Genomic DNA, 27,837 nt, shown 5'->3' with positions numbered 1-27,837 from the left:
GCTTTTCTTTGCCCATCAGCAACAAAAGAGGCATAGTTCCTTTAAAAGTTAGGACATCTGAACGCAAACAAACACAACTGAGCCAAGGAATGTCCAAGTATGACTTTATTTATTTACAAGCTCCCTTTGTGCTGCTGGAGCGAGCAGCTCTGAGGACTCAGGAGGAGGAGGAGAGACTGAGCGGGCAGAAGGTTTTCAGATTTATGAGTTACAAAGCAGCCATGTGGAAACACAATGCCTCACTTCAAGGGATTTATTTCATTACCAAAGATGTTTTCCTCCCTAAAAACTGCAAGTACGAAAGATTTGACTGGACTGAGCCTCAACCAGATGAAAAAAACACATCAGGAATCCATGACAAAACTTTGAGTTGTTGTTTTTGGAGAGAGGTTTTATGCTGGGAGAACAAGGTAGTTTTAAAAAGAGAACGATGCTCATAAAATAGTAAAAGTGATCTCACATTCAGTATCTGCAGAATTCACAAATAAGACAACAATAAAGTATTATACTATGAACTGAAATAAAGCATCTTCTTTTATTCAGCTTATTTATTAACCAAAAGGCACCATGTTGTGTTTCTTCAAGACGGTGTGAATCCCAATAGCTGTTCAATAGGTTTGTACCGCCATTCGTCTGCTTCCAGCTCCTCCACCAAGCTTGCAAGTTTCTCCATTCGAGATACTTGTTGATCTGGAAAAAAGGTACACAGCTGGCTTTATGCGGCTTAAGGATTTTCATGGATCATTCTTAACGCACTATATTTGCACATACTTTGTGTATACAGCATAGAGTCACTGACTTACCATGTTTAACCTGTTTAAGTGTGGAGGCAACTTGGTAGCTGAATACAGACTCGCATAAAAATCTGTCAGAGCCATCTGAAAAACAAGAAAGTGAAGAGGCAGTTTTATTATGATGAAAAACTGAAACACATAACTGAAGCCTTGTTGTTTACTAAGCTAATGAAAGAAAAGGTAATTGGAGCTTTAAGCCACTCTGAAATGAGAACTGCAGGTTGAATGTTGCGCAATTGCCAGCATTATGTAAAGTGTCCCTCAGTTTCGAAGTAAACAAAGAGGGAAAGCTCTAGACCTTCAGCAGTGCTATTCACCATCACTGTTTTTTTAACATTGAAGCACTTTCTGCTTTCATACAAATCCAAACAACAACTTTCATTAGAGAATTTTCAAACAGGCAGCACGAGAAGTTAGAGTAAAGAGCAGGATGGCCTTGGTTTATCTCATGGAGAGGTAATGAAGTGTTATAGAAAGAAGAAAGTGGAGTGGTAGGTATGAACCTGCTCCAAGCAAGATGACAAGTTGCCCTTAAACTACATACCACAATGTACCAAACTAACACTACTGCTACAAAGTACAAATAGTATCAATATCTAAGCAAGATAAATGAGCCTGTTTGGACTAGCATCATCATGCCATATCTAAAAATAGCTGAACTTTCATGGCCACTGTAGTCAACTTGACTTTGTTTTTGGACCTTTGGAATAATCAGATGTTAGCAATTATACAAAAACATTTATTGTTCATGCAATTTGAAACTGCATGTCACTCAACTTCAATCCTGCATCTGCAATGCTAATCAGAATTAATTTTATGGTCTTTAACATTGAAAAGTAAAAATGAATATGCAATCACTTCCCTTAGCATGAATCAAATTAAAGGGCATTTCTGGTTTAAGGGCCACTTTGGTGCGTAAGTAGGTCAGTCAATAGGGACTTGGCTTGGGAGCCTGAGGATCGCTGGTTCAGTCCCAGGATGGATGAATTTTGGCAAGGAGATTGGTGGCTGGAGAGGTGCTGGTTCACTTGACTGGGCACTGCCGAGTTGCCCTTGAGCAAGGCACCGGACCCCCAACTGCTAGGGGTGTGCTGGTTCTGGCAGCATCTTCACTCTGACATCTCTCCCTAAGTGCATGTTTGTGCATAACACTGCATGTATATACCAAAAACTGTTAGTGTAGCATAACCAAAATAATAACACAAGTGGAAACATTGAATTTCCCCCATGGGGATTAATAAAGTATGGTTCTTTCTTTCTTTTTGAGTTCAATCGTCAGACCTTTCAGTAATGCTCTTATGAAGCACTATTTTGAAATCATAGAAGTATTTGAGATTAAGTGCTCCAGAAGAAAACTCTCCAAGAGGCAGGCTCTAATATCAGCGGTCTGCTGCACATTCCTGTAGATTTTTGCTTTTTTTGTGTGACTGTTGCTTAACCCTTTGATGCACAACATGGGTCCAAAGCAAGCAGCAACCTCCGGGCCATGAGAATTGAAGCCAATGCTGAAGTGTTGAAATAAACATGTTTACAGCCTGGTACAAAAGACGAGTGTAGTCTGGATGGCTCATTTCTTGATCGGCACACACTGTTCGGGGGGTGAATTTTTTTTCTAACACGGCAATTTCGAAGATATTAAGATTACGAGTTTTCCATTACGAGAGGCACAGCTGACTTGACTGACAGGCAGGAACACTGTAGCAAAGGAAAGCAAAGCAAAAAAAACAAAAAAAAACAAACAAACATAAATATCAATCAATTATTGGTTAAAAGCCTTTCTAAATAGGTGGGTTCGGATTTGAAGTTGGTGAGTGAGGAAGAGAGTCTGAGGTGTTGGGGGAGAGAGTTCCAGAGGATTGGGGCAGCAACAGAGAAGGTCCTGTCCCCCCAGGTTCAGTGCTTGGGTTTGGTGAGAGAGGTGAGGAGGTTGGCAGAGGTGGAACGGAGGTTGCGGGTTGGATTGTATGGCTGCAGAAGGTCAGTGAGGTAGGAGGGAGCTAGATTATGGAGGGCTTTGTTGGGGGATGAGGAGGATCTTGTACTGTACTCTGGAGGTGATGGGAAGCCAGTGGACGTTCTGGAGGACTGGGTGATGTGGTCACTGGAGAGGGTGTGAGTGAGGAGGTGTGCAGCTGAGTTTTGTATGTATTGTAATTTGTTGAGGAGGGTGTTGGGTGAACCGTAGAGGATGCTATTGCAATAGACGAGTATTGAGGTGATGAAGGCGTGGATGAGTGTTTCAGTGGCAGTGAAGGAAAGGGAGGGGCGGAGATGTGCAACGTTTTTGAGGTGGAAGAATGCAGTTTTTCAAATATTGTTAATGTGTTGTTGAAAGTTGAGGGACTGATCAAGATAAAGAAATGTTCTGTTTTTGTGCAGTTGCACAGAGGATGATTTTAGGACTCTGAAGATGTCTTCACAGTAGCTGAAATGCTTGCTATCACATTTGCAAGTTTGTAGGTACAGCATTCACAGAAACATAGCCTAGTAGCCTTCAATAAAGTGAACTAACTGGTGAGGAAGGGCAGCTCAGTCCTGGACCCTGTGGAGGTGGTGGCTGACAGGAGAATTATGGCCAAGCTGTCGTCTTTGATGAACATTTCTTTTATATATATATTCTTGTTGAAATTCTTGTACTGTACACCTTTTGTTTGCTGCTGTAACTCCATGAATTTTCCTGTTGTGGGACGAATAAAGGAGTATCTTATCTTATCTTATCTTAATACACACACCTTCAATCTCTGTACAAGCAATGACTACCTGGGATGCACAAACTGCCTGGGGCTGACATTTGTGCATGGCCAAGTGCTTTCCTGTTGAGAATAAAGCATTCGCTGATGCAATATGAATAATTATAAATAGTCCCTAGCTCTCTTCCTGTTGGGAGGAGAGGAGCTAACGCTTCAGAGGCCTTTGTGTCTTTAGTCTCACCTTCCATCATTTCACCTGCGCCTTTAGGATACGTGTAGAGGACTTTCCTTGGAGGAATGAGCTCTGAAGCACTGAATCCAGATCCAGTCACCGAGCTGCCACTCACACCTCCCGCAGAGGAGGACGAAGAAGACGCAGCCATCGCTGTGGGAAACTTTAAACACACACAAAAACAGACATTACATGTACGAAAACCACCATTAATAGTGTGATATGTGTTGCTATAGTCTAGGAAGCAGCAAGTACGGGTAAAACCAGTCCATTAAGGCTCATGTTTTATAGTTTTATAGAATTAATACACTTTAAGGAAGCTCTCAACTGCTATGTAGCTAGCATGGAAGCTAACTATCCTTCTGTCATCAATGTAGGCCACCGACATTAACTGTTAATGTGACTACACACACAATTACAGAAAACACGCATCTAAGTAATAAAACAATTTACCGTATACGTCCCAATGAATCTAAAATGACTTTAAATCCGCGCAGCTGGTTCCTGTTGTTTGTTTAGATGGCTTCACATTGGGTTTGCGACAGAGGCAGCGCTTTACGCCACAAGCTCTGACAGATCTCTTAGCAGCTGCTCATGTGTGCCGTAAAGCAAGACAGTCCGGTAACTTGTACGTCATGAGCAACAAGCTAACGTTAGCTCGTCAAATAAGTAATTAAAAAAGATACTGAAGCGTACCTTACACCTTTTTTGTGTAGTTAATAAGATACCCTAAATTAGCTACCTCTATATAAGTCGTCAGGTTGGTTTGAGTAGAGCTAACCTTCGCTGCTTCACACTATGGATATTTTACGTCCACCTCTCATAAATATAGGTGGAAGAATATACAGAAGGAATATCACTAAGGAAGAACATTATGAGGAGGAAGAAGACTTCTCTTACATGGGACCACCTGGTGAGCTGAAACCTGTCAGTGTAAACAGCTAGTGTAGATGTTTGTATGAAACTCCTGACTATCCTGACACTTTGAAGCCCCAATTCCTAAAAATGAAACCCATATAATTATTATATATATTTTAACTATTTATATTCTTAATTTCGATGCTTTAACTTTATTCAATTACACATATTTTATTGTTGGTGTGCATTAGTCTGTATTTTATTTGATGTTATTTTAATTATTATTTTTATTTTTATTATTATGTTCCTCAACACAACCCAACTCAACTCAACTTTATTTATATAGCACCTTTCATACATAAAAACATGCAGCCCAAAGTGTTTCACAGAATAACAGAGAGACAGAAATGGTAAAATGATAAAAGGCAGGATTATAAATGCAATAAGAGGGATTTAAAAATAATATAAAATCAATAAATAAGTATTAGTGGAAAGAAAAGTTAAAAATATGGTAGCGTAACAAGATCAACTGGATACAAGAAATAAATAGATACATGAATAGTAAAATTATAAAAGGCATGGTTTTAAATAAAATATTTAAAAATAAAATAATAATGTCCAGAGGCAGAGAGTTCCACAGCTTGGAGGTGTAGAAACAGAAAGCTCTCTGGCCGTCGCTTATGTGAGACACACGAGGAACATTCCTCTTAAATGTCTTGCCATTGTTTTATTTCTCCTTCTTTCTTGTTTTTCAATCACCGTGAAGCACTTTGGGTTGCATTTTATTTGTATGAAGGGTGCTCTATAAATAAAGCTCGATTGATTGATTGATTGATTGATTGATTGATTGACTGATTGATTGATTGATTGATTGATTGATTGATTGATTGATTGATTGATTGATATTTGTGGTGTATCATGTTTAGAGAGTGAAGACCTCGCAGAGGATGAATCCTGTGATACCCACTTAATTGAACAGACTGAAAAGGGGTGCCGCTGTGCCATTGATGTCCCAAGTGTGCTTTACAAGTGAGTTATTCACAGAATGTGCATTGTAAACTTAAAAAAAGCACAATATTATTTGTTTAAGTTGCATAATGTGTGGTTTTGTTATTATGTATTCTTTGTTTGCTTTTCAGATACATCATTGGGAAGAAAGGAGAGACACGCAGACGCCTGGAGTTTGACACAAAGACGTCCATCAACATCCCAAAGCCGGGAGTGGAAGGACAGATTGGTAAGGATAGAAATGATGAGCATGCAACATATAAGAGTGCACTGACTCAGAGATCAGGTCTGCTGAGTCAGTGATCTCTTTCAAATCTCTACTTTTATCATAGAGCCTTTCCTGATTTTATCTGAATTATGTATTCTTTTATTTTAGCTGTTTTAAAAATATATTTTTTGAGTCCTTTTCGGGGAATTTTATGTCTTTTAAAATATGATTTATTGCTTTATCTTGAATGTGTGAATATATGAAGTGCCTGTTTTATTTGCTGCCCATGTAAAGCACTTTTTAACTTGTTTTTTGAAAAGTTCTCTACAAATAAAATTATTATTATTATAACTATTATGACTCTATGAAACAAATAGATATTCTCATCTTCTTTTATGTCCCCGCAGTTATCACAGGTCCACATAAAGCTGCAGTCTCGTCTGCAGTCACACGAGTCGAGGTCCTTGTGGAAAGCTTCCGGAAAAAGCAGCCGTTTACACACTTCCTATCGTTCCCTCTGAAAGATCCAAAAGTTCAAGAAGGATTCCTGACGTTTAAAGAGGAGGTGTTAAAACAGTGTGCAGAGGTATTCTCTAGAGAGACATCTGAAAATAGATTATAATGATGAAAGTGGAAGCCTGAAAATCAGCACTTATTATCTATATTTACAGTGTTTGTTTTCCTGATGTGTAGGATCATGGAGTAGATCAAAGCATCTTTCAGAACCCTGCAAAGCTTCACCTGACGATTGGCACCCTGGCTCTGTTGAATGACATGGAAGTGAGAAAAGCATGTGAGCACCTTCAAGAGTGTCAAAACTTCATCAGGTGGGTGTGGAAAGAACTTTTATATATCATAAGAATTTAACTGTGTAATGTTAAAGACATTGTAAAAATAAGTTAGACCAAAACGTTACTGATTCAAAGTCTGAATCTGGTTATCCTTCAAACTTCCTTCTTTTGTGACATTCAAGGTCTGATATAACTTGTCCTTCTGCACAAGGATCCAACACTCATCATTGAGCACAACATCCTAGAGTATATCATGCTCTTTTATTACAGTGAACATGGTCATTGTAGATTTTTTCCATGTCAAAAAAATATACACTATTCCACTGCAGTTCATTTTTCTTGGGTTTTACTTTTTAGCACACCAAAACCTCAGAAAAAATAGTTCCTGTAAACCACAATGTTTATTCCTCTTCTCTAAAAAACGCTGGGTTCAGCTGTCTTTAGTTATGTTACTAAAATAACTGACTGTGTATTTGTGACCCAGCTCATTAATTTTTTTCTGCTATATTAACAAAGAGGCTCAGTGTCATGGATAGGTGGGGTAAGTTAGAAAGCTTGTAGAGAAAAACAAACATATTTATTGCTCTGTTTGTTGGTTTAGTTGCCCAATGATGCAAATCTAATACAGCCAGCTTTATTCTTTAACATCTAATGAGTCGTGAGGTTATTTTACATCTGATTTTTATGATTGAAACATCAATAGTGGAAAAGAAACTGACATCTAAATTTAAAAGCTGATATGACAAGTGAGTCACTGCTATCTGGATTTTGTTGTCTTCTTCAGAGACATCACAGAAGGGAAACCTCTGCCGTTGGAAGTGAAGGGGATCGAGTACATGAACGATGACCCAGCAATGGTGGATGTCTTGTATGCCAAAGTCAACGCGAAAGACAAATCTGACAAGTAAGTGGATCAATCTCTAAGAGAATTTGAATGGATCTACACTTCTCAATTTAAGTTTATAATGTTCCCCCTAACACTCAGTAATATTGCGTCTCTTCAGATTGCAGGTGATTGCAGACAGGCTGGTTGAGCACTTTGTCTCGGCAGGTCTGATGGTCCGAGAGTGGGACAGGGTGAAGCTGCATGGCACTGTGATGAACACTCTTTTCAGAAAGGACTCTACAGGTAATAATAATAATAATAATAATAATAATAATAATAATGACTTTATTTATGTATCACCTATCAAAGCAAATTAAAAAGCACTTTACAAACAATTTCAAAAACGCAGTATGCAACAATTAAGAACATTATTATCCAACCATAAAATCAATAAAAAGCAAGTCAAAAATAGCGAATGACTTAAAGTGACTTAAAAGACGACAGTGTGTTAGCCTCCCGGATATCCTGCGGCAGGTCATTCCACAGCTTAGGGGCCCGAACAAAAAATGCTTGATCGCCTTTTGCTTTTCTGTTTGAGCCTGGAATAGTTAGTAATGACCTAGTGGAGGATCTGAGATTACATGAAGGCTCAAAGGGGGTCAGGATCGTGGTAAGGTAAGGGCGTGATGAGCAACTAAAAGCTCATTAGGTGCATGTACAAAGCATACGCTGAACATAAACATGCTTTCTTTGTGTTCGCTACCCTGACAAACCAAAGCCTCGACTAAAACTGATGTTTATGATGACACTAGTTAACTGATTGGCTTGACTAAACCAGGTTTGCTCTTGCAGAGTTTATGCATAGTATGTGCCTGTTAAAGATACTTTTCCACATGTTACTGAACTTACAGTTTGCTATGCCACAATGCAAGATAGATTACAGCTATCAAATAATGTTAAATATCCAGCCAAAAGTCTTGGTGTGATTTTTGATCGGAACTTGTGTTTTGAGCCACAGGTGAAAAAGGTTATCCAGTCTCCAGAAACTTATTCATGCTTTTATATCCTCCCGTCTCGATTACTGTAACTCCCTGTATGCATGTCAAAAATCAATCCACCATCTTCAAACAGTTCAAAATGCAGCAGCTTGTCTTTTAACAGGAACTAAAACATGTGTCCACATCACCCCCATTTTAGCTTATCAACACTGGCTGCCTGTTGAATTTAGGATTGATTTCAAGATTATTTTATTGACTTATAAAGCACAACATGGACTTGCCCCTCTATATATCTCTGAGCTTTTATACCCCTACAAACCTGGACCCAGTCTGAGATCCTTTGGCAGTTCCAAGGACCCGACTGAAAATAAGTATTATTATTATTATTATTATTATTAAAAGAACAACTACATATTGGAGAGCTATAAAGCTGCATCGTTCTGTCATGTAGGGATGATCTGCTGTGTCACATTCAAGGGGTTAAACTTACCCCAAAACAATTAAAAAATATATACAAAATTCAACAATTTTGGATGAAGGAAAATATCTTTTTAAAAATAGTAACACTGTTTACAGCCCAATGAAATCTGAAGCTCTTGAGCATAACCTCCTCTGCAGCAGTTTCAACATGCAGAATGGGTAACCATGGTGATTTAGCCAGGTAAAAAGGGAGTCAGCTTCATGACACTGACATATCTGGCTTTAAGCTCAAGATACATCTCTGGACAATGAATCCTACTTCATTCTGCAACCCTGTGTGTGTTCCTGTAGCCTGTATAAAAACAACACTATTGATCCGCTCTGATCACATCGGCAGCTCCAGCCCTGAACATGTTTACCAACGTCCCCTCATTATCTTTTGGCTCCGAGCTGAGCTGCAGTGACGACAAACAGAAATCTTGAACAATCGCAACAACAAATTCCTGATGACAGACATCAGGCAGCTTGCTCTCTGTTTGGCCACCGCTCTGTTTACGTGCGCCCAGCACCGTGTTTTCCAAGTACTCTGACAAAGGCTTCATTCATTTTGGCCGTGGATTAGCTCCAGCCCCAGTTCTCAAATGTGCACTGGACAGGCCAACAACAAGACACAAAGGAGAGGCCGTGTCACTGCTCAGTGTTTGCCAACATGAAGACAAATCTGATTAAAGTCAGTGTTTTGCATCTATGTTTCGCAAACTGCTTTCCCAAACTAAATGACCTACACTTTCACCTTATACGACCAGCTGACGCAGCAAGGATACATGTTTATGTGATTAGAAGATAACATATCTGCTTTTTATTGTTCTGTGCTACATTGTTCAGCTTTTCATTTACACTCCTGGTGCTTTTCCAGTGGAAGACGCGGGTGGAACAGGAAGGCAAACCGTGGGTGAAAGGGAGGCTTTTGATGCCAGAAATGTGCTGAAGGTTAGTGGAAAATTACACCTGCATACCATAAAAATACCCCTGTATGAAAGAAATGTAGAATTCTTGTAATTTCCAGATGACAAATGCATAAAAAGATTTTGTAAAAACAAGTAGTTAGATATATTATATACGTAGGCCAGAGGAAGAACACATTAAAGCACCAATGAGAAGTTTTTAGCTGATTATAAAACAGACTCAAATTAATATTGATGCCTTTAAATGAGCTACAGAACACCAGTCTTCATCTTCATCTTCATCACTTCAATAATGCTGGTAGTTCTGGGACATGTAGCTTGGTACGCCAGTCCCCTCTCTGGTATGCCACCAGAATGCCACTAAATATTTTTTGTCTTTGTTGACAAAGTAAGGGTTATAAAGTGATGTAAATAAAGGAAGGGTTACATTTGAAGTGTCCAGATTCCTTGTGTATCTAAAGCAGTGGTTCCCAAAGTGGGGGTCAGGACCCCTCTGGGGGTCGTAAGACACTTACCGGGGATCGCGAGTTGCCTTTCATAAAAACAGTATGAATTTAGAATGATTTAGAATTGCATATTTTATTTATGTATTTTTTAAGTTATATTTTTTGGCCTTTTACACCTTATTGATAGCGGAGAGGACAGTGGATAGTGTAGGAAACTGGGAGAGAGTGGGGGAATGACATGCGGGAAAGGAGCCACAGGCTGGATTTGAACCCGGGCCGCCCGCTACATGGGTGCGCAACTTAACCAGTAGGCCAAGTCCTCGCCCAGAATTGCATATTTTATCTGTTATTGTAAAAATAGCTGCAAAATTGTAGATAAAGTTGAGATAAAACCATGTAAATAGAAAATTTCATAATTTCTCTTCTTTTCTTTGTTGCCACATAACCGCGGAGGTAATTTCACTGCTTCTAAGAACTGGGGTCTCTAGTCTCAGGCACTGTTATTTTGGGGTCCCAAACTAAAAAGTTTGGGAACCTCTGATCTAAAGTATAGTTGTTGGGGCGCTGGTGGCCTAGCGGTCTAAGCGCACCCCTGTACAGAGGCTATAGTCCTCGTCACAGGGGTCGCTGGTTCGATTCCCCTGCATGTCTTCCCCCGCTCTCTACTCCCCACATTTCCTGTCTCTCTTCAGCTGTCCTATCAAATAAAGTCAAAAAAGCCCAACATATAACTTTAAAGTATAGTTGTGCTTAGATTTGGTATTGTCAGCATAAAATAAATCTAGCCTTAGCTGATCGTTGGTCTGTTTGCCTAGCTGGCGTAGCGAGTCATCGACAGGAGATATGGCATGACCACTTCTCTATCTCACTGTCACTTAACATTTGTCTACTAAATGAAAGCACAGTGAGATTACAAAGAACAGTTTTCCAAGTACGGGACAAAATCAGGAAGAGGTGACGGGGACTGCTTTGTCCACAGTCTATAAAAATCTCAAAGTTCCTCACAGGAGGTTTGAATCAGGACAGCTTTGAAGCTTAGTTTTATACACAACTTGTTGAAAATTCTGAAAGATCAACTTCTTTTTAGAAAGAAAGTGGTGAACAGAAAGAATTGAGGGATTAAGTGACCAAAAACAGGAATGAGAAATCTTCTAACTAATGCTAAATTGCTCTATTAAGACCAGAGGAGCTATATTACACTATGCTACATTCTGCACTGTGTCAGGTTTTTCAACTGTGGCTGACATTTCCTCTACATTTCCAACCCCTGTGGGATTCGAGGGGCTTTCAAATCAATTAAAAGGTCTTAAAATGGAGAGGTTTGGGTCTTTCGGGTTAGGACACTCCGATTCCACTTCAGCGTGCACAAAGGACAATCAGGTTAATTTCTGCTGCTGACTCACTCCAGCCCACCAGAGCTAAAGGTTTCATGAACTCAAGCTGCTGCTGCTAAATGATTCTGTTCCCTCAGCAGCTGCGATATGTAATTAGGCCCTCTTGATCTACTTAGAAGCCATTTATGCTTGTTCCAATTTCACATCACAAACATGTTTAGTGTTTCAGGACTCAGCGAAACAAGGAGTTAATGAAACACAGTTATCTCTCTCTCTCTCAACATGACCATGCAATGAAAATAAGACACTTTCACTTAAATTAAAAAAAGAAAAAAACAAATACATCTATACAGTATATATATAAAACAGTTATAGTGTATGTGTAACAGGAAATGTGTTCTATGTGGGTTAAAAACTGAATCCATCATTTTTAATATCTACCTTTTTCTTTTTAAGTTATGATATTTGGGCATTTTTGCCTTTATTGGATAGGAATGCTGGAGAGGGATTGGAAATGTGGAGAGTAGAAAGTTGGGGAAGACATGCAGCAAATGGTAGAGGCCGGGAGTTGAACCTTCGACTGCTGCTTTGAGGTCTCTAGCCTCTGTATATGGGGCGAGCGCTTAAACCGATAGGCCCTTAATATTTATCTTAACATAACTCTGGAATCTTGGAGCATTCTATCTATCTATCTATCTATCTATCTATCTATCTATCTATCTATCTATCTATCTATCTATCTATCTATCTATCTTATTTTCGTTTATAAGCAGTGAGCTGTATGTAGGGCGAGCCGGGTGGCAAACAAATATCCTTTTAGATATACATATATATATTTATGTATATCGTTTTTTTAAATTAAATATAAAAATTAGATTAAAGTCTGAATCCTGACTTTTTTTTTTTTTTTTTCCAGAATTCTAAGATAAAAGTCAGAATTCTGAGAAAAGTTTGAATTGTCTTAATCAGAGAATAAAAAAAGTCACCTTAAAAACATTTTTTTGCTTGCCCTTCCAAGATTTATTTTTCAGATGACCTAATCATCTTCCATAGACCTGAGATTTCAACATTCAAATTAAGTATTTTTTTAACTATAGGTTGCTTTAAAACCCTGTTCCATGGTTGAGCAGTGGTCCTATTTGAGCACACTTAACAGAATATTGATTGACTCTGTTCCTTCTGTCTGAGTGACAGCTCTAATGTTCCACTGCAGGTGAAAACACTGAAATTTTACCTTGCTTTGTGGTCTTTGTTTGGAAAACAAAATCCTTGATTTTCAGTCCCTGTAAATGACAAGAAACCTCTCGTACCACTGTAACCATGGTAACACTGTGTTTGTGAGTGACAGCTACTCTTTCCTTTCTTTGCAGAGTTCAATACGTGAGGCAGAGTTTTCAATCACAGAGCCGACTTTGCAAATAAATTCATGGTTCGGCTGTCTTTGAATGTTAAAAGAGTTAAAGTGGTGTTGAAGTTTTGTGCCAGGGAGTTTTTATTCCATTTTTTTTTTTTGTCTGTTTTTCACACAGAAATTTGGAACGTATCATTTTGGTGACTTTGAGCTGAACACCATCCTGCTGTCTCAGAGGTATTCCACTGACTGTACGGGCTACTACTCGTCTGCAGGGAGCATAACCCTCTCCTGAGCTTGGACTGAGTGGACTACAAGGTGAGAGAATGATAATAAAGACATCTCCCTCATCTCTGAGCAGGTTATTGAAAGAGTCGTCCAGCAGGTGGCAGCAAAGGGTTTCGTTATTACTGCAGATGACTTCTAACGCCTGTGTCTGAGCAAATGTCTTTGTTTCTGAAACCCCCCTGAGACGTATTTATGTGGAAAAATAAGTGATCAGAGTGCAGAGTGATGAAACATGCATAATCACTCTGGAGGGCTCTAGGTAGGAACATTTCAGCTTGTGTGTTTTTAATCTCCAGACAATTTGTTCTCTTCAGGGAGTCAAGCAACATCAGAGTAGTGACACAGAACAGAACCTAACAAAACAAACAATCAAAACAGAACAAAAAAAAAAGAGGATTACTTTTGTCTTGATTTTTTTAAAACAGGTTTACTTCTGTAAGTTTGGGGTGTTTGTTGTTCTCACTAGAAAGATGTGTGTTGAATGAAAATCACAGTAGAATCTTGTTGCTTTACCAGAAATGCTTCTTCTCATTGAAGAGAGTTAGGAATATGAATATGTTAGAATATAAGTCAAGTTAGACTTGGACTCAGGCTTTAAATAAGTCTTCAGCGTTTTCACATATATACCCCTGAAAATGTCAAAAACTGCTGATTCACACGTCAGTGAAATTTTCCCTTTTGAACAGGAGGGCGTGGTGGGAGGCAGGACATGACGTAAAAATGATGTGGCAGGCAGAGCACAGTCCAACATCATGTTGACAGTGTTTGTTTGTTTGTTTGCCTTTGCACTAACCATAGACTGTATAAATAATGGACGTAGTATCCGTGATGTCACCCATCTGTTTCTGAAGCGCTGTTTTGAAGCCGGACAATAGGAAACAAAACAATTGGGAAGAAGAGCGGTGCTCTAGTCTGGAGACACTACGTCAGTCTAAACTTACAGATAAAGACAAGAGCAGGGAGAAAGACCTTGATTACTACAGTGACCCTGGCTCGCCTATCACCCAGTAGTCTCGGCTGACATTGGAAGGAAGTTACTAGTATTAAACATTCCTACATACATATATATAAGACTATGAAAATTCCACGACACTTGGTACCAACACTATGTGTAAGAAGAGAGAATATGAAGCAGCTCAATTACTGTCATCACAATCGCACTGGTCACATGATGTTAACGTCATGACCCCCACCAGCATGCTGTGTATTCCCCAAGCGGCAACCTCCGGTATAAAAATATGAATCAATGCGGAAGTGTTAAAAGCTACAGTTCATCGAGGATCCGCTTGAGGCTGGCTCCGGAAGTACCGGAAGTCACATACACATGAATGGGAAGCAGAAATAAACATATTTACAGCCTGGTACAAAAGACGAGTGTAGTCTGAATAGCTTATTTCTCGATGTCCTCTCACTGTGAGGGGGGTGAATTTTTTTCTAACGCGGCAATTTCGAAGATATTGAGATTACTAGTCTTCCAATGAGAGGCACAGCTGCCTGCATGAACACTGTAGCTGTTGGCTAGGAGGCTCAAAGCCCGCCTCTTTACGTCACACTGGCTCGACAGAAGCAATATGGCTGCCGCTGCAACAGCTGAGTAAAAAAGGAACTACTATCAACAATGAAAAACAATTTTAAAAAAAGTAAAAAAACAAACCAACATGGATTGAATAAAATAGAACATGTATATTTATTTTGGGATAAAACATAAAATTACAAGGAGGCCATTGGATAAATATATGTTATCAGACATGATTTAAAAGAAGATGCTGATGCAGCTTGCCCAAGATCCTCAGGCAGGTCGTTCTACAGTCAAGGAGCCTGAGCAATAAACGCTCTGTCACCTTTAGTTTGAAAGGAGGTTCCTGCCTGAGGATCCGAGGCTGTGCTGGGGTGACAGCAATTCACATATATATTCAGGGGCAAGGCCATGAAGTGCTTTAAAATTGATACCTAAAATCAATTCTGAAAGCAATGGGAAGCCAGTGTAAGGTCATTAAAACAGCAGGGATTTGCTCCCTTTTCGTAGTTTTGTCAGCTTCATCTCAAATTAAACATGATACTCCAGGTACATTTTTGCTGTATTCATACTTCAAAACCAGGACCTCCTTTTTGTTATCACTGGTTGAAGATTTCTTTTTCTCTACTGGTAGATATCACCATCCAAACACAGTGCTGCTTGACAAGCTGTCCAAAAACAGAAAAGAGTAACATTGCAAAGCACATTTCCTGTCCTGAGTGACCCCGGCTCTATTCTTGTGAGGAAGCCATATCTAACTTTAAGCCAAGTCACACAGAAAGTCAGTATTAATGACATGTTGTGAATAATTTAAGCTTTCCGGTACCTTCTCACCTGTCGACCCTTATAGCTGAAAAAGCTAAACTCAGACTTTAACACTTCCTGTTTGAGCGAATATAAAAAAATGAACGGACCTCTAAGAAGTTTTTAACATTGAAGTTCTGCAAAAACAAGAACACGTTCAGCGAGTTTCACCTTGTTCTGGTCTCATCCGCAGGTCAGAAAAACACTTCTACCACTTCTTTTCATCTCCCTGCCTCATGAATGTGTTAATGCGTCACTGACAAGATTTATTACACAAGTCTGGGCTTTTTCCGTCTTTCTTATCATGGCCCTACCCACACCAACCGCAACCTTGCTCCCACTCCCGTCTGTCAAGATTTTCCGTGAACACAGACATCGGACACAGAGCTTCGGTCACTTGATCTTGCCGTCAGAGCTTTTTTTTTTTTTTTATTCACAGCGCCCGTCAGCTGGTGATGCTCTCTGCTTGGCATGCAGGAGAGCGACGTTGGAGGGGCCACAAGTTACACTGATGCAAACTGAGGGCGCTCTCTGTTTGTCAGCTCTGTCGTCCGGTGCTGTCCACCCTCCCATTTCAGCTGTGGCGTGACTTCTTTTTTCTTTTCTTTTTTTCCCTGTCCTCCTGGAGCCATGTCAACAGACGCCATTAGTCAGGGGAGATGCAAATTTTTCGTCAGCCAGCAAGCTGAGGAGTCGTCCATTCGTTGACTGTGGTACTCTCTGGCCTTAAAATGTATGTTTTTCAGGGACCTAATTAGCCACTCCCTAGCTCCTGAGAGCAGACTTCTACTGGGTCAGGAGCACAAACCCAGAATAACCTACTTGCAGGTAATACATAGAGTGAGGATTCTGGGTACTGTAAATAGAAAGCAGGCACAGAGGGAGGGAGGGAGGGAGGGAGGGAGGGAGAGAGAGAAGGTGATTTGCAAGTTAATGAATTTCATGGAGACTGTGCATCCTTGTTTTTCTGGCAGGGACATGATTAAGGATGCGTTAGGCAGATGTCCTCGTTAATGATGATACTGAAAAACCCACGTGAAGGAGCGAACGTCATCCGCAGACTCACACTGAAAGTATATCAGTTGTAAGCAAGATGCTTGGATTAATGTGTTTATATAAATCCCATAAGTGTTGTGTTGCATAACTAAGCATATAGTCCTACAGGGCTGCATTATTTGTATTCATGTACAAAAAATGTGTGAATCACTCTCTCCATAATGCAATTTAGTCTTTTTTTTATGTAAATGTTTTTACATTCTTTGTCCTTTTTGCCTTTATTTTATAGAACAGCTGAAAAGAGACAGGAAATGTGGGGAGTAGAGAGTGGGGGAAGACATGCAGGAAATGGTCGACCGGCCAGGAATTGAACTGGCAAACCCTGCGACGAGGACTGTAGCCTCTGTATGTGGGGCACTTAGACCACTAGGCCACCAGCGCCCCGTAATGCAACTTAGTTTCGTCCACGAAACTCTACACATAGAATCGCAACGCAGTCTACTTCTTACTTAAACACTCATCCACACTTGCACCAGCATTAGAATGTTACAGACCCTTTGTTAAAGCTCCTGTGAGGAGTTTTGAGCTGCTTTTGCAAAATAACTGAAATTGATACCCAATCAGACCCTCAGTAAGAAGACAGATTATTTCTGTGCAGTAATTCTTGATATCTTAACCACCACGTCTGAGTGGGTGTCAGAAGATGCTGCAGAGAAACACCTTTGTTTACTTTTTCCACAGCAAAGATTCACCGTTACAGACAGCAGCAAAAATATTTGGTCTGACAACACTCATTACATGTGCAAGACAAGATCAGGAAAGAGAGAAGATGCTCTGCTTTGTTAAACAGAATTAAACAAAAGTTAATCCCAGGAGCTTTAAATGAGAAAAATCTGCGTATCAATGAAGGGATCAGCATGAGGTTTTAAAATCACTTTAAAGTGCTTTACAGACTGAACACTCTAAGATATTTAAACTACAAAGATATAAGCAAAAGGAAGGAGCAGAATCCAAAGATATATAATGTATCAAGATCTGAAACCACAAAAAAGCAACCAAAAAACCAAAGATGTTTAATTTATCAAGATAAAAAAGGGGAGAAAAAGGAACAAAAAAACAAAAGATGTTTAATTTAAAGATATGAAACAAAGATATGTGACCAAAAAGAGAATGAGAAACAAAGAGAACAAAAAGTGACTGAGATATTTAATTTGTTAGGGTATAAACCAGGGCTGCACAGTGGTGCAGTGGTTAGCACTGTTGCCTCCTGGTTCAAACCTTTGTCGGGCAGAAGCCTTTCTGTGTGGGGTTTGCATGTTCTCCACATGCATGCGTGGGTTTTCCTCCCACAGTCCAAAGACATGCTCGTCAGGTTGATTGAATTGCCCGTAGGTGTGAGTGTGAAAGGTTGTTTGTCTCTACATGTTAGCCCTGTGATGGACTGGTGATCTTTCCAGGGTGAACCTCGCCCAATGACTGCTAAGATATAGACTCCAGCTCCCCTGGACCCTGAAATGGATGAGTGCCTTCATTAAACCAACATATAAAGAGAGAAAACTTTTCAACTTTTCAACATTTGTATAGCACTTTATCTATTTAGGGGACGATGTATAGTGAGCAGGTTGTTCTCATGTATTGGATCCTCGACAGGGTGAGCAGGACTCCTCTGCATTAGGGTCACAGTTTGAATTGCTTCCATCGTAATAGATGACTCTGTAGCCTTCTTGGATTGAGCTCACATTGAACTGAGCACTCCCACTGATGGTGAGTTGAAACAAGGTGAGTTGGACCACATGAATCAGCCCAGCCAGTCAGAAGTCTGTTATTAGAGCTGTATCCATCGCAACAAGAAATAACAGACCCATGGCTATGGACCAATCAGAATCAAGTGTTTCAAAACAGCTGTGCAGTAAATTTAGTTGAGGCATGACTTCAACACAACAATGGATTTTATCTCACTTGAGACACTCTCAGAAAATGCCAATCTTTCATGGACGGTATTTGTTTGATCTCCACAGGTTTATTTCAGACTCATGAATCAAATATGCTGCTTTGTGTGTTTGTGCAGGCAACTTTGCTTACACACTGCCCCACCATCATACATACCTTCTCTCTCCTTGCCACATCCCTCTCTCTAATTAGTGAGCTCTGTGCTTCCTGTCGAGGGAACTTCCAAAGTGACCCTGGAGAATTCGAGACTAGCATGTGTCCCTTTCAACAGGCAGCATTAATGAGACCTCAGAGTCTGTTTGCGCTTCCTCTGCGGATCTGCATCCCTGTTCCTGAGGATCTGAGGATCTGACGTGACACAGGAGCGAGGTTTTTAATTAAAATGTTAAACAGGCTAGCTGTCTTTGAAGCATGTGTGCGTGTGCTTGTTTACATGCATTGATGAGTCATAGACAGTATGTTTTCAAAGGCTGGTTCACCGTACAGGCTGAAAACAAGCTATTGTTTAAAAAGAGAAAGGTGTCTGATTTCAACTAAGAAGTTAAATAACTTGGCTTACACATGAGTCCAAAAACAGTCTTATGATAGCTCAACCACACAGGGGAGAACGGGGTTGGTTGTCACACTTTTTACTGTTTTGATCATTGCTCATCATCAAAACATCTTTCATTAGTCATTCCTACATTAAATTGAAGCTTAAATTGTTGGCTTGGAATATGTATCCCTCTCATTTTCCAATTCATTGTAACAAAGAGGCAATTAAATATCAAAGACACTCTGACACATTGTGACAACCAACCCCATCACGGGGATGATTGTCACAGACTATGGGGATGGTTGTCACAATGGTATTTCAATGGGAAAAATATTCTAAAAAAAAAGGCAAGAAGGCAGAAATAAATTTGAAAGTTTAATTGCACTGACAAGTGATAGGCCCACATAACTTAATGCATTTTAACATAAAATGAGCAAGGAACATGAACAGGAAACACATCTTTAGTCCAGCCTATATAACAACATAAAGAACAAAACAAATAGGCCTAACAATAATGGCCTACTCAACTAGGCTACATGCAGTCACTGTCTGAGTTACAGTGATGGCAAATGTAGGGTCAGCGCACTCCAACTAATTTCACCATGCATGATTTTGCCAACATAGGGGTTGGTTGTTACATGTGACAACCAACCCCAAAGAGAATGTGACGACCAACCCCAACTGGAATTTTTTGCTAGCATCAAGGCTAAAAACCATCTTACAACTACTAAGCTAGCTAATAAAAATCTAAACTATAGCTTTCCCCTCACACTTTGTAACACTTGTTTTGTTATAAACCCAAAAATACTGAGGAGCTGCATATTTACAATTTGACATGAAAAATACAAAAAGTCCTCTCACCTCAAGTTCAGCTGTCTTACTCCAGAGAAGACTATGTAGGTGAGCTCTGATCCTAATTCTGGAAATGTCTATACCCCAATTTGAGAGACAGTGCCCTCTGGTGGCGAGATATAACGAGTGTGCCAACCAACCCATGTGACAACCAATCCGTTCTCCCGTACTCCAAAAACTTTATTACTAGGTTTAGTGTTGGTAACTGTAGTCTTATAATAACTCAACCAGATAGTGTATATTGTCAATTAATGTCAATTTTAATGACAATTTTGATTATCTTTTTTTTGCATACTTTATTCCATGTCAATTTTCAAAGCAGCCTTTTTTTTTTTAAATACAAAGGACGTTTGAAAAAGGGGATGATTAATGTCAGACTTTTTAGGCTCATTTTGTGGGATTTTAATATTCAGAACCACACTACCCAATTTTTCAGGGCCTAATTACAAATGAAGCTCTCATCCAGGAGGGCTGGAGTTAACATCTGCTGGGAGACGGAGGGGGAAAAAAAGGTGATGTTCAACAGACGTGACCTTTTAGTACAGTAGGTATGTTTGATTTGCATGCTCTGAGTGACAAATCACACGCATGAAATTGATTTAGCGCTTAATTACTTTTTAAGGTTATGCTAACTCTCCCCCCCCCCCCCCCCCCCCGTGTGTGTATGCTGTAATGCGTGAATGCTGATCAGGCTCATTTCACAGAGAAATGTATAGATTTTTTTACACCACATCCAATTAACTGAAAGGATCAAGTTGACAGCGAGGCAACACTGAGATGACATTTCAGTAGGTAGACTTGTAACTCTACTTGTTATGCTTTTCCTTCTTAACAAGCTTGAATCCTGAGATTTCATTGCCAAAGTCTTTTGAGTGATACAACACATCATTACATGTAGCTCCTACCAGACGAAGCCCACAGACTCATTGGTATTCCCTCTACCTTATTCAATGGAGTCGTTTAACCCCTGACGCAAAGTATGGATGCAGCAATACAGTTAGCCCACAGTTGGTCACAGCCTTTGGTTCATGAGTGGTTGCCGAGCGGTAACCTCCAGTCTCAAACTATGAAGCCCATGCGGAAGTGTTATAAACTGCAAATCATCGAGAATCCGCTTGAGGCTGGCTGCAGAAACAACAGAAACCACATAGACACCAATTCAAAAAAGACGATCTTTGCAGCATTAATAGACATGTTTACAGCCTGGTTATAAAAACGGCTTGGCTCTACGTAGCTAATTTCTCTATTGACACACACTCTATGGGGGGTGAATTTTTTTCTAATGCGATGGTTCAGAAGATATTAAGATTATGTGTTTTTGCCCAAATAAGGACATGACTGACATGACTCCTAGTCGGGAACACATGTTGGCTAGGAGACCTAAACTCCACCTCTTTACGTCACACTCTGCCTGGTTGAGTTCTGCATTTCCAATATGGCTGCCGCTGTCATTTGGCTTCAAAACAGCGCTCAGGAACAGATAGGTGACGTCACGGATACTACGTCCATATTTATACAGTCTATGGTGGTTGCATGTTTTGGCACCATTTTTCCCCACTCCTGCATGATTTGCAAATGAAACTGAAAATGTTGCGCTGTATCTCTATAGCTCTACTTGTTTGTCCTTTGTGTACATCTATTGGTGGTTGTTGCTGCTGCTTCAGAGAACAACTAATGTTGCGTGCAGCTAAACACGGAATCCGGTGCTGTTTGAGCAGTTTATTGAACTCACAGGTAACAGGTCAACGTTGTGGGTGTAGATGTGGATGGTTTTTTTCTATGTACAAACAATAAGGCAGGAAATAGATTAGATTAGATTAGATTAGATTAGATTAGATTAGAAAACGTTAATGTCCTCCAAAAGGCAATTTGTGTTACAGCACAGCTTTAAAAAACACAACATGAAAGGTACTTCAGACACACACAACAAAATGATCCAAAAAACCCATAGCAGCTGTTTCACAGTAGTAGTCAGTGCTAGCCCAATGTTAACAACAATCACAGTTTAAATACAAATAGATTAAATAACATTGGTGTACTTGTAGACAACCTAAATTAGATCACTGGTGCATCTTATTTAATTGAGTTATTGCCATGGGAATGAATGAGTTTTTAGCACGATTTGTTCTTAATATTACAGATCCAAATAAACAATGTCAAATAATGATAATTTTAAGGTGGTTTGTAAATTAGGTTTAGACCTGCATCACAAATGCATCCACTTCAGGTAGTTTCTCTCAAACAACAAGGTGTATACACAAAGGGAATCACTCAGATAGGCATTCTTTGTTTCTTCACAACACATGTCAGGTTTGGAGGATAGAAAGACAAAGGCCTGAGGGCAGGCTTTTATAATGTTAGGGGAGTGGCTTGGTCAGGTGTGATTGTTGATGTGTTGTGAACCAGGGGCAATGGAGACTAGTGATTTGACACTATCCATCTTTTAAAATGGATATCATTCTGCAGTGAAAAATATCAGTGCCTTCCTCAGGTAGTTTTTCTTATGTAGGCTGTGACTCCCTCTGCTGATTGTCACCACCGTTTGAGTCTCACGCTGATCACTCTGTCACTAATGGGCACGAGCGGCCTTGACAGACAGCCAAGGCGAGAGTATTTGAAATGTTTAATCTGTGTCTCCAGCGAGCAGGCAGGTGATCCCTGCAGCAGCTCTTTATCATTCAAAGTGCTGAGTCTGGAGGCTGCCTGCAGCTGTCCACGTCTGTTTACTGCTGGAAGCGTTCACACAGGGAGGAGAGGCACAAAGCCGAGTGTGTTTGAACAGCAGGCAGTCGTTCTCGGCTGCTGTTTACCTTATATACCCTCTGCACAATAAGAGTTTGAAATAGGCTTCAACAAAATTTCATTAAAGATTAAATCCCTTATACTCCTTTTTCAATGATTTTTTAATCTGTTACATGCCAGAGAATACTGAAACATTTTTGAACAATACTCAAACACATTTGTAGAAATGGGGCAAAACACAATGTTGGTGTCTTGAAATTGATATGTTGAATTACATCAAATACAAAAGCAATCATTTCTATATTTGACAAGCTAAACTAGTCAATGTTTGTCATTTATGCTCAATTAGCTGCTGAAATGATTAACCATTATTTACATCTTTGGTAATCAAGAAAAGTAAAAGTATTTTTAAAGTGATGCCAATGACTTCAGAGAGGTGATGCCTTCTTGCTCAGATAAACTTGGACATGGAAGTTGTGGAACAAGCACAACATTGATATATTATTATCTTGCAACATTATCATAAAAAATGGATGAGCCAACCATTTCCCATTTTGACATATGCCAAGCAACAACATTAGCATTTGTTTGGAGTTCTTGTTTCTGGCCATCTCTTCCCTTTAAGCTCTGTTTTTGGTCTCAACCAATTTGAGAGGAAAATGACTGGTTAACTAGCTGCTAAATGCTTTACTACGTCAACAGAATAGTTGCTATCTTATCTTTGTCTATCTGCTGTTTACTGCTGAGAGGGATACTACCAAGCGGCAAACTGCGGTCTCAAACTATGAAGCCCATGCGGAAGTGTTATAATCTGCAATTCATCGACAATCTGCTTGAGGCTGGCTGCAGAAACAACAGAAACCACATAGACACAAATTCAAAAAAGACGATCTTTGCAGCATTAATAAACATGTTTACAGCCTGGTTCAAAAAACGTCTTGGCTCTATGTAGCTAATTTCTCTATCGGCACACACTGTAGGGGGTGAATTTTTTTCTAACACAACGGTTCAGAAGATTATGAGTTTTTGCCCAAATAAGGACATGACTGATTTGACTCAAGGTCGGGAACACATAGCTGTTGGCTAGGAGGCTCCGCCTATGTATGTCACACTCTGCCTGGTTGAGTTCCGCATTTCCAATATGGCTGTCACCGCTGATTGGCTTCAAAACAGCGCTCAGGAACAGATGGGAGACGTCACGGATACTACGTCCATTATTTACAGTCTATGGTTACTACAGTTAGTTTGTTCCAGCTTCTTTTTTCTTAGGTGAAAACTTGTGTCTGCTGTAACTTAATGAAGCCAAGACAAGAACAATGAAAACAACACAAAACAGCGTTAAAGGCTGTAACACCAAAACAACAAGCTGAAAGATGCTAAAACACTCAAACAAACCCAATAACACTGTCCCTATTCTAGTAGCAATATTATCCATAGTTTATGTAGAAATACTGATTAATGCAGCTTTGAAGGTATTTTCAAACTTAAAGAAAATATCTGTGTTGCGTTACACGCATAAGTTTGAACCAAGAGGTGCGTTTCTATCAGAAGCAGCTCAAAAGTTTGCTTTATTGATATGATGCTTTAAAAGATGCTGTCTTAATTCATCACATTCCCTTGAGGAGATGTTCTGATGGAAACTTACTACTGGGATTCTGTAACAGCTAAAGAACACGTATTCGTCTTTTTTTTTGTGGGTCTCAGCTTCACTGTAAATAGTAAGGCACACAGAGGCTGGACTTTGTCTTACTACAGCAGTATAAACCCAGCAAACCAGTTTTTCCCTTTATATAATTTTAATTGAAAAATCAACACTTTGCTAGATTTGTTAAAATTATAAATTATAAATTTGCCTCACAAATTCCCATCTTGTGCATACGCATCTAAGTATTTGTTTCTATTTGATGACAAAGTCTGGTGTTTATGTTTCAAATTTAACTTAGTTGTTATTTATCCCCTTGTCGTTGACATATTGGACACTAAAACATGATTATTCATTTAGGTTAGTGTTCAAAAGTCTTCCTGCTCCAACTGTCTCCACATCCGCAGCTATAGAATGTTTCACAAATCCTCCTCCCGGCTGCTATTCACATGTTTTATCCATTCCCCTTTAAAGTTGTTGAGTGTGAAATCCCTTCATGCAGCAGTCAAAGCTGTTTCTTATTTGGGGGATGTAGAGTGAGACTGATGGGGATTTGTCATTTATAGTAGTTGGTATAAGCTTGATATAGATGACTAAAATAAATCTTCCTCTGAGACTGAACATGTCAGGAGTTCACAACATTAGCCAGCTTCTGTCTATTGTGGACATTTAATTGAAAAAGGTGCTGCACTTTCCTCCACCCCTGCCACCGCTGCCTGCAGTGCAAACCAGCAGCTTCAGTACTTTAAAGGCAAACTGCTGTGAGACTACCCTAAAGTAACTTTGCACTTTTAATAGCTGTGTGACCCAGTTTGAATCCAATTGAATTAGATCCATACGCGTTTACAGCAGCTCCGTTTTACAGCTGTAAGTCATTGGAGATTACATATTAAATGCCTCCCAATGTGGTTTATTCTCCCTTCAACCTTTCAAAATAACTTCTTTTGATGGGTCTCCTTTCCAGGAACTTGCTTTCAGGCTTGCTTTCAGAGGCAGCGCCTTTCACAGGCTCACAAACAAGCACCAGTAATGGTTGTTTTTAAAGAAATGCAGATGCAGAATGTGTCTACCTCATTGCGTTTGTTGTGTCTTGTGAACCAAAGGGAATACAAAGACAGTTATTTAAAAAAATATCCGTATTGTGAGAGGTGTGGGAGATGTGTCTGTGTATTAGCCTAATTAAAATAATCATTAGGAGAGTAGAAACGTACTAAATATGTGATGTGATGCAGCACTTTATTCGCAACCTACTGACATTTCAAAATGTGTTTTACCAAGTCAGTTTTATAAAGGTCTATTAGTGTTTCCTTTAATCTTGCCTTCATAGAAATTGCGATCATCAGCAAAACTGGGAAATATTGACAGTTTTAAGATTCTCAAATGTGAGTATTTGTTGCTTAATTCTCTTCCATATACAATATTTGGTAAATGGTAAAAGGACTTGTACTCGGGGCTTAAAGTACTCCGGCACCATGCCAGATCGTCGCCATGTGGCGTTTGACTGCGATTTAAAAAAATAAAAATGTTGATATTGTTGGATGTCAACATTGGATGTACAATGTTGGATATTGTCAAGCAGAGTCCTGAAACGGGTCGGTACCCGCGGGTCACCCGAAAAAAATGTGTCTGATGGGTAAAAAATATACTTTTACACTTCGCCAACCTGTAGCATGAACGCTATGAGTTCTCGATCATGTCCAAGTGGTCTTGAACGCAACATCCAAACTGGTGTTTGTTTGTTTCACCGAAATCCGTAAGGTAGAGAGTAAATTCATGAAGCCAGGGGAAGACGCCCTAACTGACAAGGGCCTTAAAAATAAATGGCACTTGATGTTGTTTGCCAAATTGCCTAGCGTATATGTCGTATCCACTGCACCCCTGTTCCCCAGAAAAAAGTTCATTCTCGTGATTTTTTTTTACTTGAAGCCCTGCTGTACTGCTGTATAGCACTTTTCTAGTCTTTCTGACCACTCAAAACACTACTCGTCACATTCACCCATTCATACCCATTCACTCACTGATGGTAGAGGCTGCAATGTAGTAAGGGACCATCAGTGTTAGCTAATCTCATTCGTTCACATTCACACACCTCTGAACAACAGAGGGAGCAATTCGGGGTTCAGTGTGTTGCTCAAGGACACTTCGGCATGTGACTGCCGGAGCTGGGATCGAACCACCAACCCTCTGATTGATGGACGACCGACTCTACCCACTGAGCCACAGCCGCCCAAATTATTTCACTTTATAGTCCTGAAATGAGCATTTCTAAGATGTTGGGAGTGTTGATAGAGCACAAAGAGCAAATCTAAGATCTTGCTTATCATTTTGCCGAACTGTTCAGGGAATTTCAATATTTTCATACAATTTGACAAAGCTTGGCACACGTCAGTAAATCTGTTTATCCATTAACTATCAGGGTTACGCTTTTTTGGTTACCTTTTAATGTGGACGTTTATTTACTATATGATAACCAAAACCTTTGACTTCCATTAAATTCAGCTTTCTTTAACGTCGTCGTTTTCACGTTGCCTGACTTCACTACAGAAATGCAGCACTGTAGTAGCAGACTGAGGTTGGGTATCGAGCATAGTGTAGTGCCATTCGCAAACAACTTGATTTAAAAGCAGACTGTTCTACGTGAACGATACTTTGAAGAGAAAGAAACAGATTTGGAAGTGGATCACTAAATAGAGCCAGAAGTCCCAGATAGGAGCGTCTACGTTGAGGTTGTTAGCCTGAGAAAGAAGGAGGATCCAATCCCTGATCTTACATGGTAAGATGGACCATGGACAACTCGAGCAAAAGCATACAGCCTTTGTAGATTTGAAGTAATCCGTGGATCTTTATGGATACAATGTGTTTGGATAAACCTTTTACTGGGCTTTGATCTTGGCGACCCTTTCCATTGCAGCAGGAGGGGAGGGGGACTGGTGGACTTTCGACTGGTTTTAACTTTAATGTTGACTTCCGACTATTTTGAAAACTAACTGTTGTTGAAGTTAACGTCTTTATTAATGAATCAACAGTCAATAGAGTAAAATTTTGGATTGTGCCCGCTTCTGGTGGATGGTAGAGTTAAAAAAAAGTCACAAAGACTAATTAATTATCAAATAAACTGCAACCCAAAGCAACTGTGTCAACCTTTGGACTTCTGAAAGATGTGATTTTCACCTTTCTCTGACATTTTCAAAAACAATAATTTATAAATTACTAACAAAATGATAAACAAAGTTATTGATTGAGTCATGAGAGAGGATAGTAATTCAAGTTCTAGGGATGACTATCATAATGTATTACTTATTGTCTTGCAGGTCAACGTTGGACATGGCAACAGGATGGAAAGTCCTCTGGCTGGTGCGATCATGAAGAAACTCCCAAATGACAGAACGGCACTTGGCAATGAAGTCTCAGTTGGATAATGAACATGAAAGAACTCACAGTTGTTCAGATTGTTGCATCTTTGCTTTGTTGAAATCAGTTAGAAAATGAACATTTGATCAGGTTGTGTTTTCCTTCACGGTCACAGGAGTTTATACATTTTAACAATCTGTTAAAATCTGTGAGGAATAAATGAATGTGCAAAGCATCCAA

General features: G+C 39.7%; 3 protein-coding genes across 4 annotated transcripts in view; 2 read left to right on the top strand and 1 right to left on the bottom strand.

Moving 5' to 3' along the window:
* Positions 1-87: 87 nt before the first annotated feature.
* On the bottom strand, positions 88-4,305 carry anapc16 (anaphase promoting complex subunit 16). Its single transcript, XM_034707485.1, has 4 exons — positions 4,170-4,305; positions 3,726-3,879; positions 804-878; positions 88-690 (listed from the first exon to the last, which is right to left on the bottom strand). Exons 2-4 carry the CDS (start codon positions 3,865-3,867, stop codon positions 581-583), a joined length of 327 nt encoding a protein of 108 aa, XP_034563376.1. The 5' UTR covers positions 3,868-3,879; positions 4,170-4,305; the 3' UTR covers positions 88-580.
* On the top strand, positions 4,282-27,837 carry ascc1 (activating signal cointegrator 1 complex subunit 1). Of its 2 annotated transcripts, none has more exons than XM_034707484.1 (10): positions 4,282-4,629; positions 5,501-5,603; positions 5,714-5,811; positions 6,198-6,376; positions 6,484-6,617; positions 7,366-7,485; positions 7,586-7,710; positions 9,742-9,815; positions 13,100-13,239; positions 15,969-16,082. In XM_034707484.1, exons 1-9 carry the CDS (start codon positions 4,515-4,517, stop codon positions 13,214-13,216), a joined length of 1,065 nt encoding a protein of 354 aa, XP_034563375.1. In that variant the 5' UTR covers positions 4,282-4,514; the 3' UTR covers positions 13,217-13,239; positions 15,969-16,082. The 2 variants fall into 2 exon arrangements, with proteins under 2 accessions (XP_034563375.1, XP_034563374.1); XM_034707483.1 differs by lacking the exon at positions 15,969-16,082 and adding an exon at positions 27,558-27,837 and having other exon boundaries at positions 4,284-4,629.
* The window catches only part of LOC117829805 (testican-2-like), a 98,890-nt gene continuing 87,300 nt past the window's right edge, over positions 16,248-27,837 (top strand). The window contains exons 1-2 of the mRNA XM_034707482.1: positions 16,248-16,357; positions 16,504-16,613. The gene's annotated coding sequence lies outside the window, so the exon portion shown is untranslated. The remainder of the gene's footprint in view (positions 16,358-16,503; positions 16,614-27,837) is intronic.

Source organism: Notolabrus celidotus, chromosome 18, assembly GCF_009762535.1.
Source record: "Notolabrus celidotus isolate fNotCel1 chromosome 18, fNotCel1.pri, whole genome shotgun sequence".
NCBI classification, from domain to species: domain Eukaryota; kingdom Metazoa; phylum Chordata; class Actinopteri; order Labriformes; family Labridae; genus Notolabrus; species Notolabrus celidotus.
This window is presented reverse-complemented; position numbering and strand designations above follow the sequence as displayed.

Coding starts and splice junctions, on each gene's coding strand:
- anapc16 (XM_034707485.1), bottom strand. CDS start 3,867: ATGGCTGCGTCTTCTTCGTCCTCCTCTGCGGGAGGTGTGAGTGGCAGC. Junction 879..3,725: donor CGCAGGTGAAATGATGGAAG/GTGAGACTAAAG, acceptor CTTGTTTTTCAG/ATGGCTCTGACAGATTTTTA. Junction 691..803: donor ACTTAAACAGGTTAAACATG/GTAAGTCAGTGA, acceptor CCTTTTTTCCAG/ATCAACAAGTATCTCGAATG.
- ascc1 (XM_034707483.1), top strand. CDS start 4,515: ATGGATATTTTACGTCCACCTCTCATAAATATAGGTGGAAGAATATAC. Junction 4,630..5,500: donor CTCTTACATGGGACCACCTG/GTGAGCTGAAAC, acceptor TATCATGTTTAG/AGAGTGAAGACCTCGCAGAG. Junction 6,618..7,365: donor GAGTGTCAAAACTTCATCAG/GTGGGTGTGGAA, acceptor TGTCTTCTTCAG/AGACATCACAGAAGGGAAAC.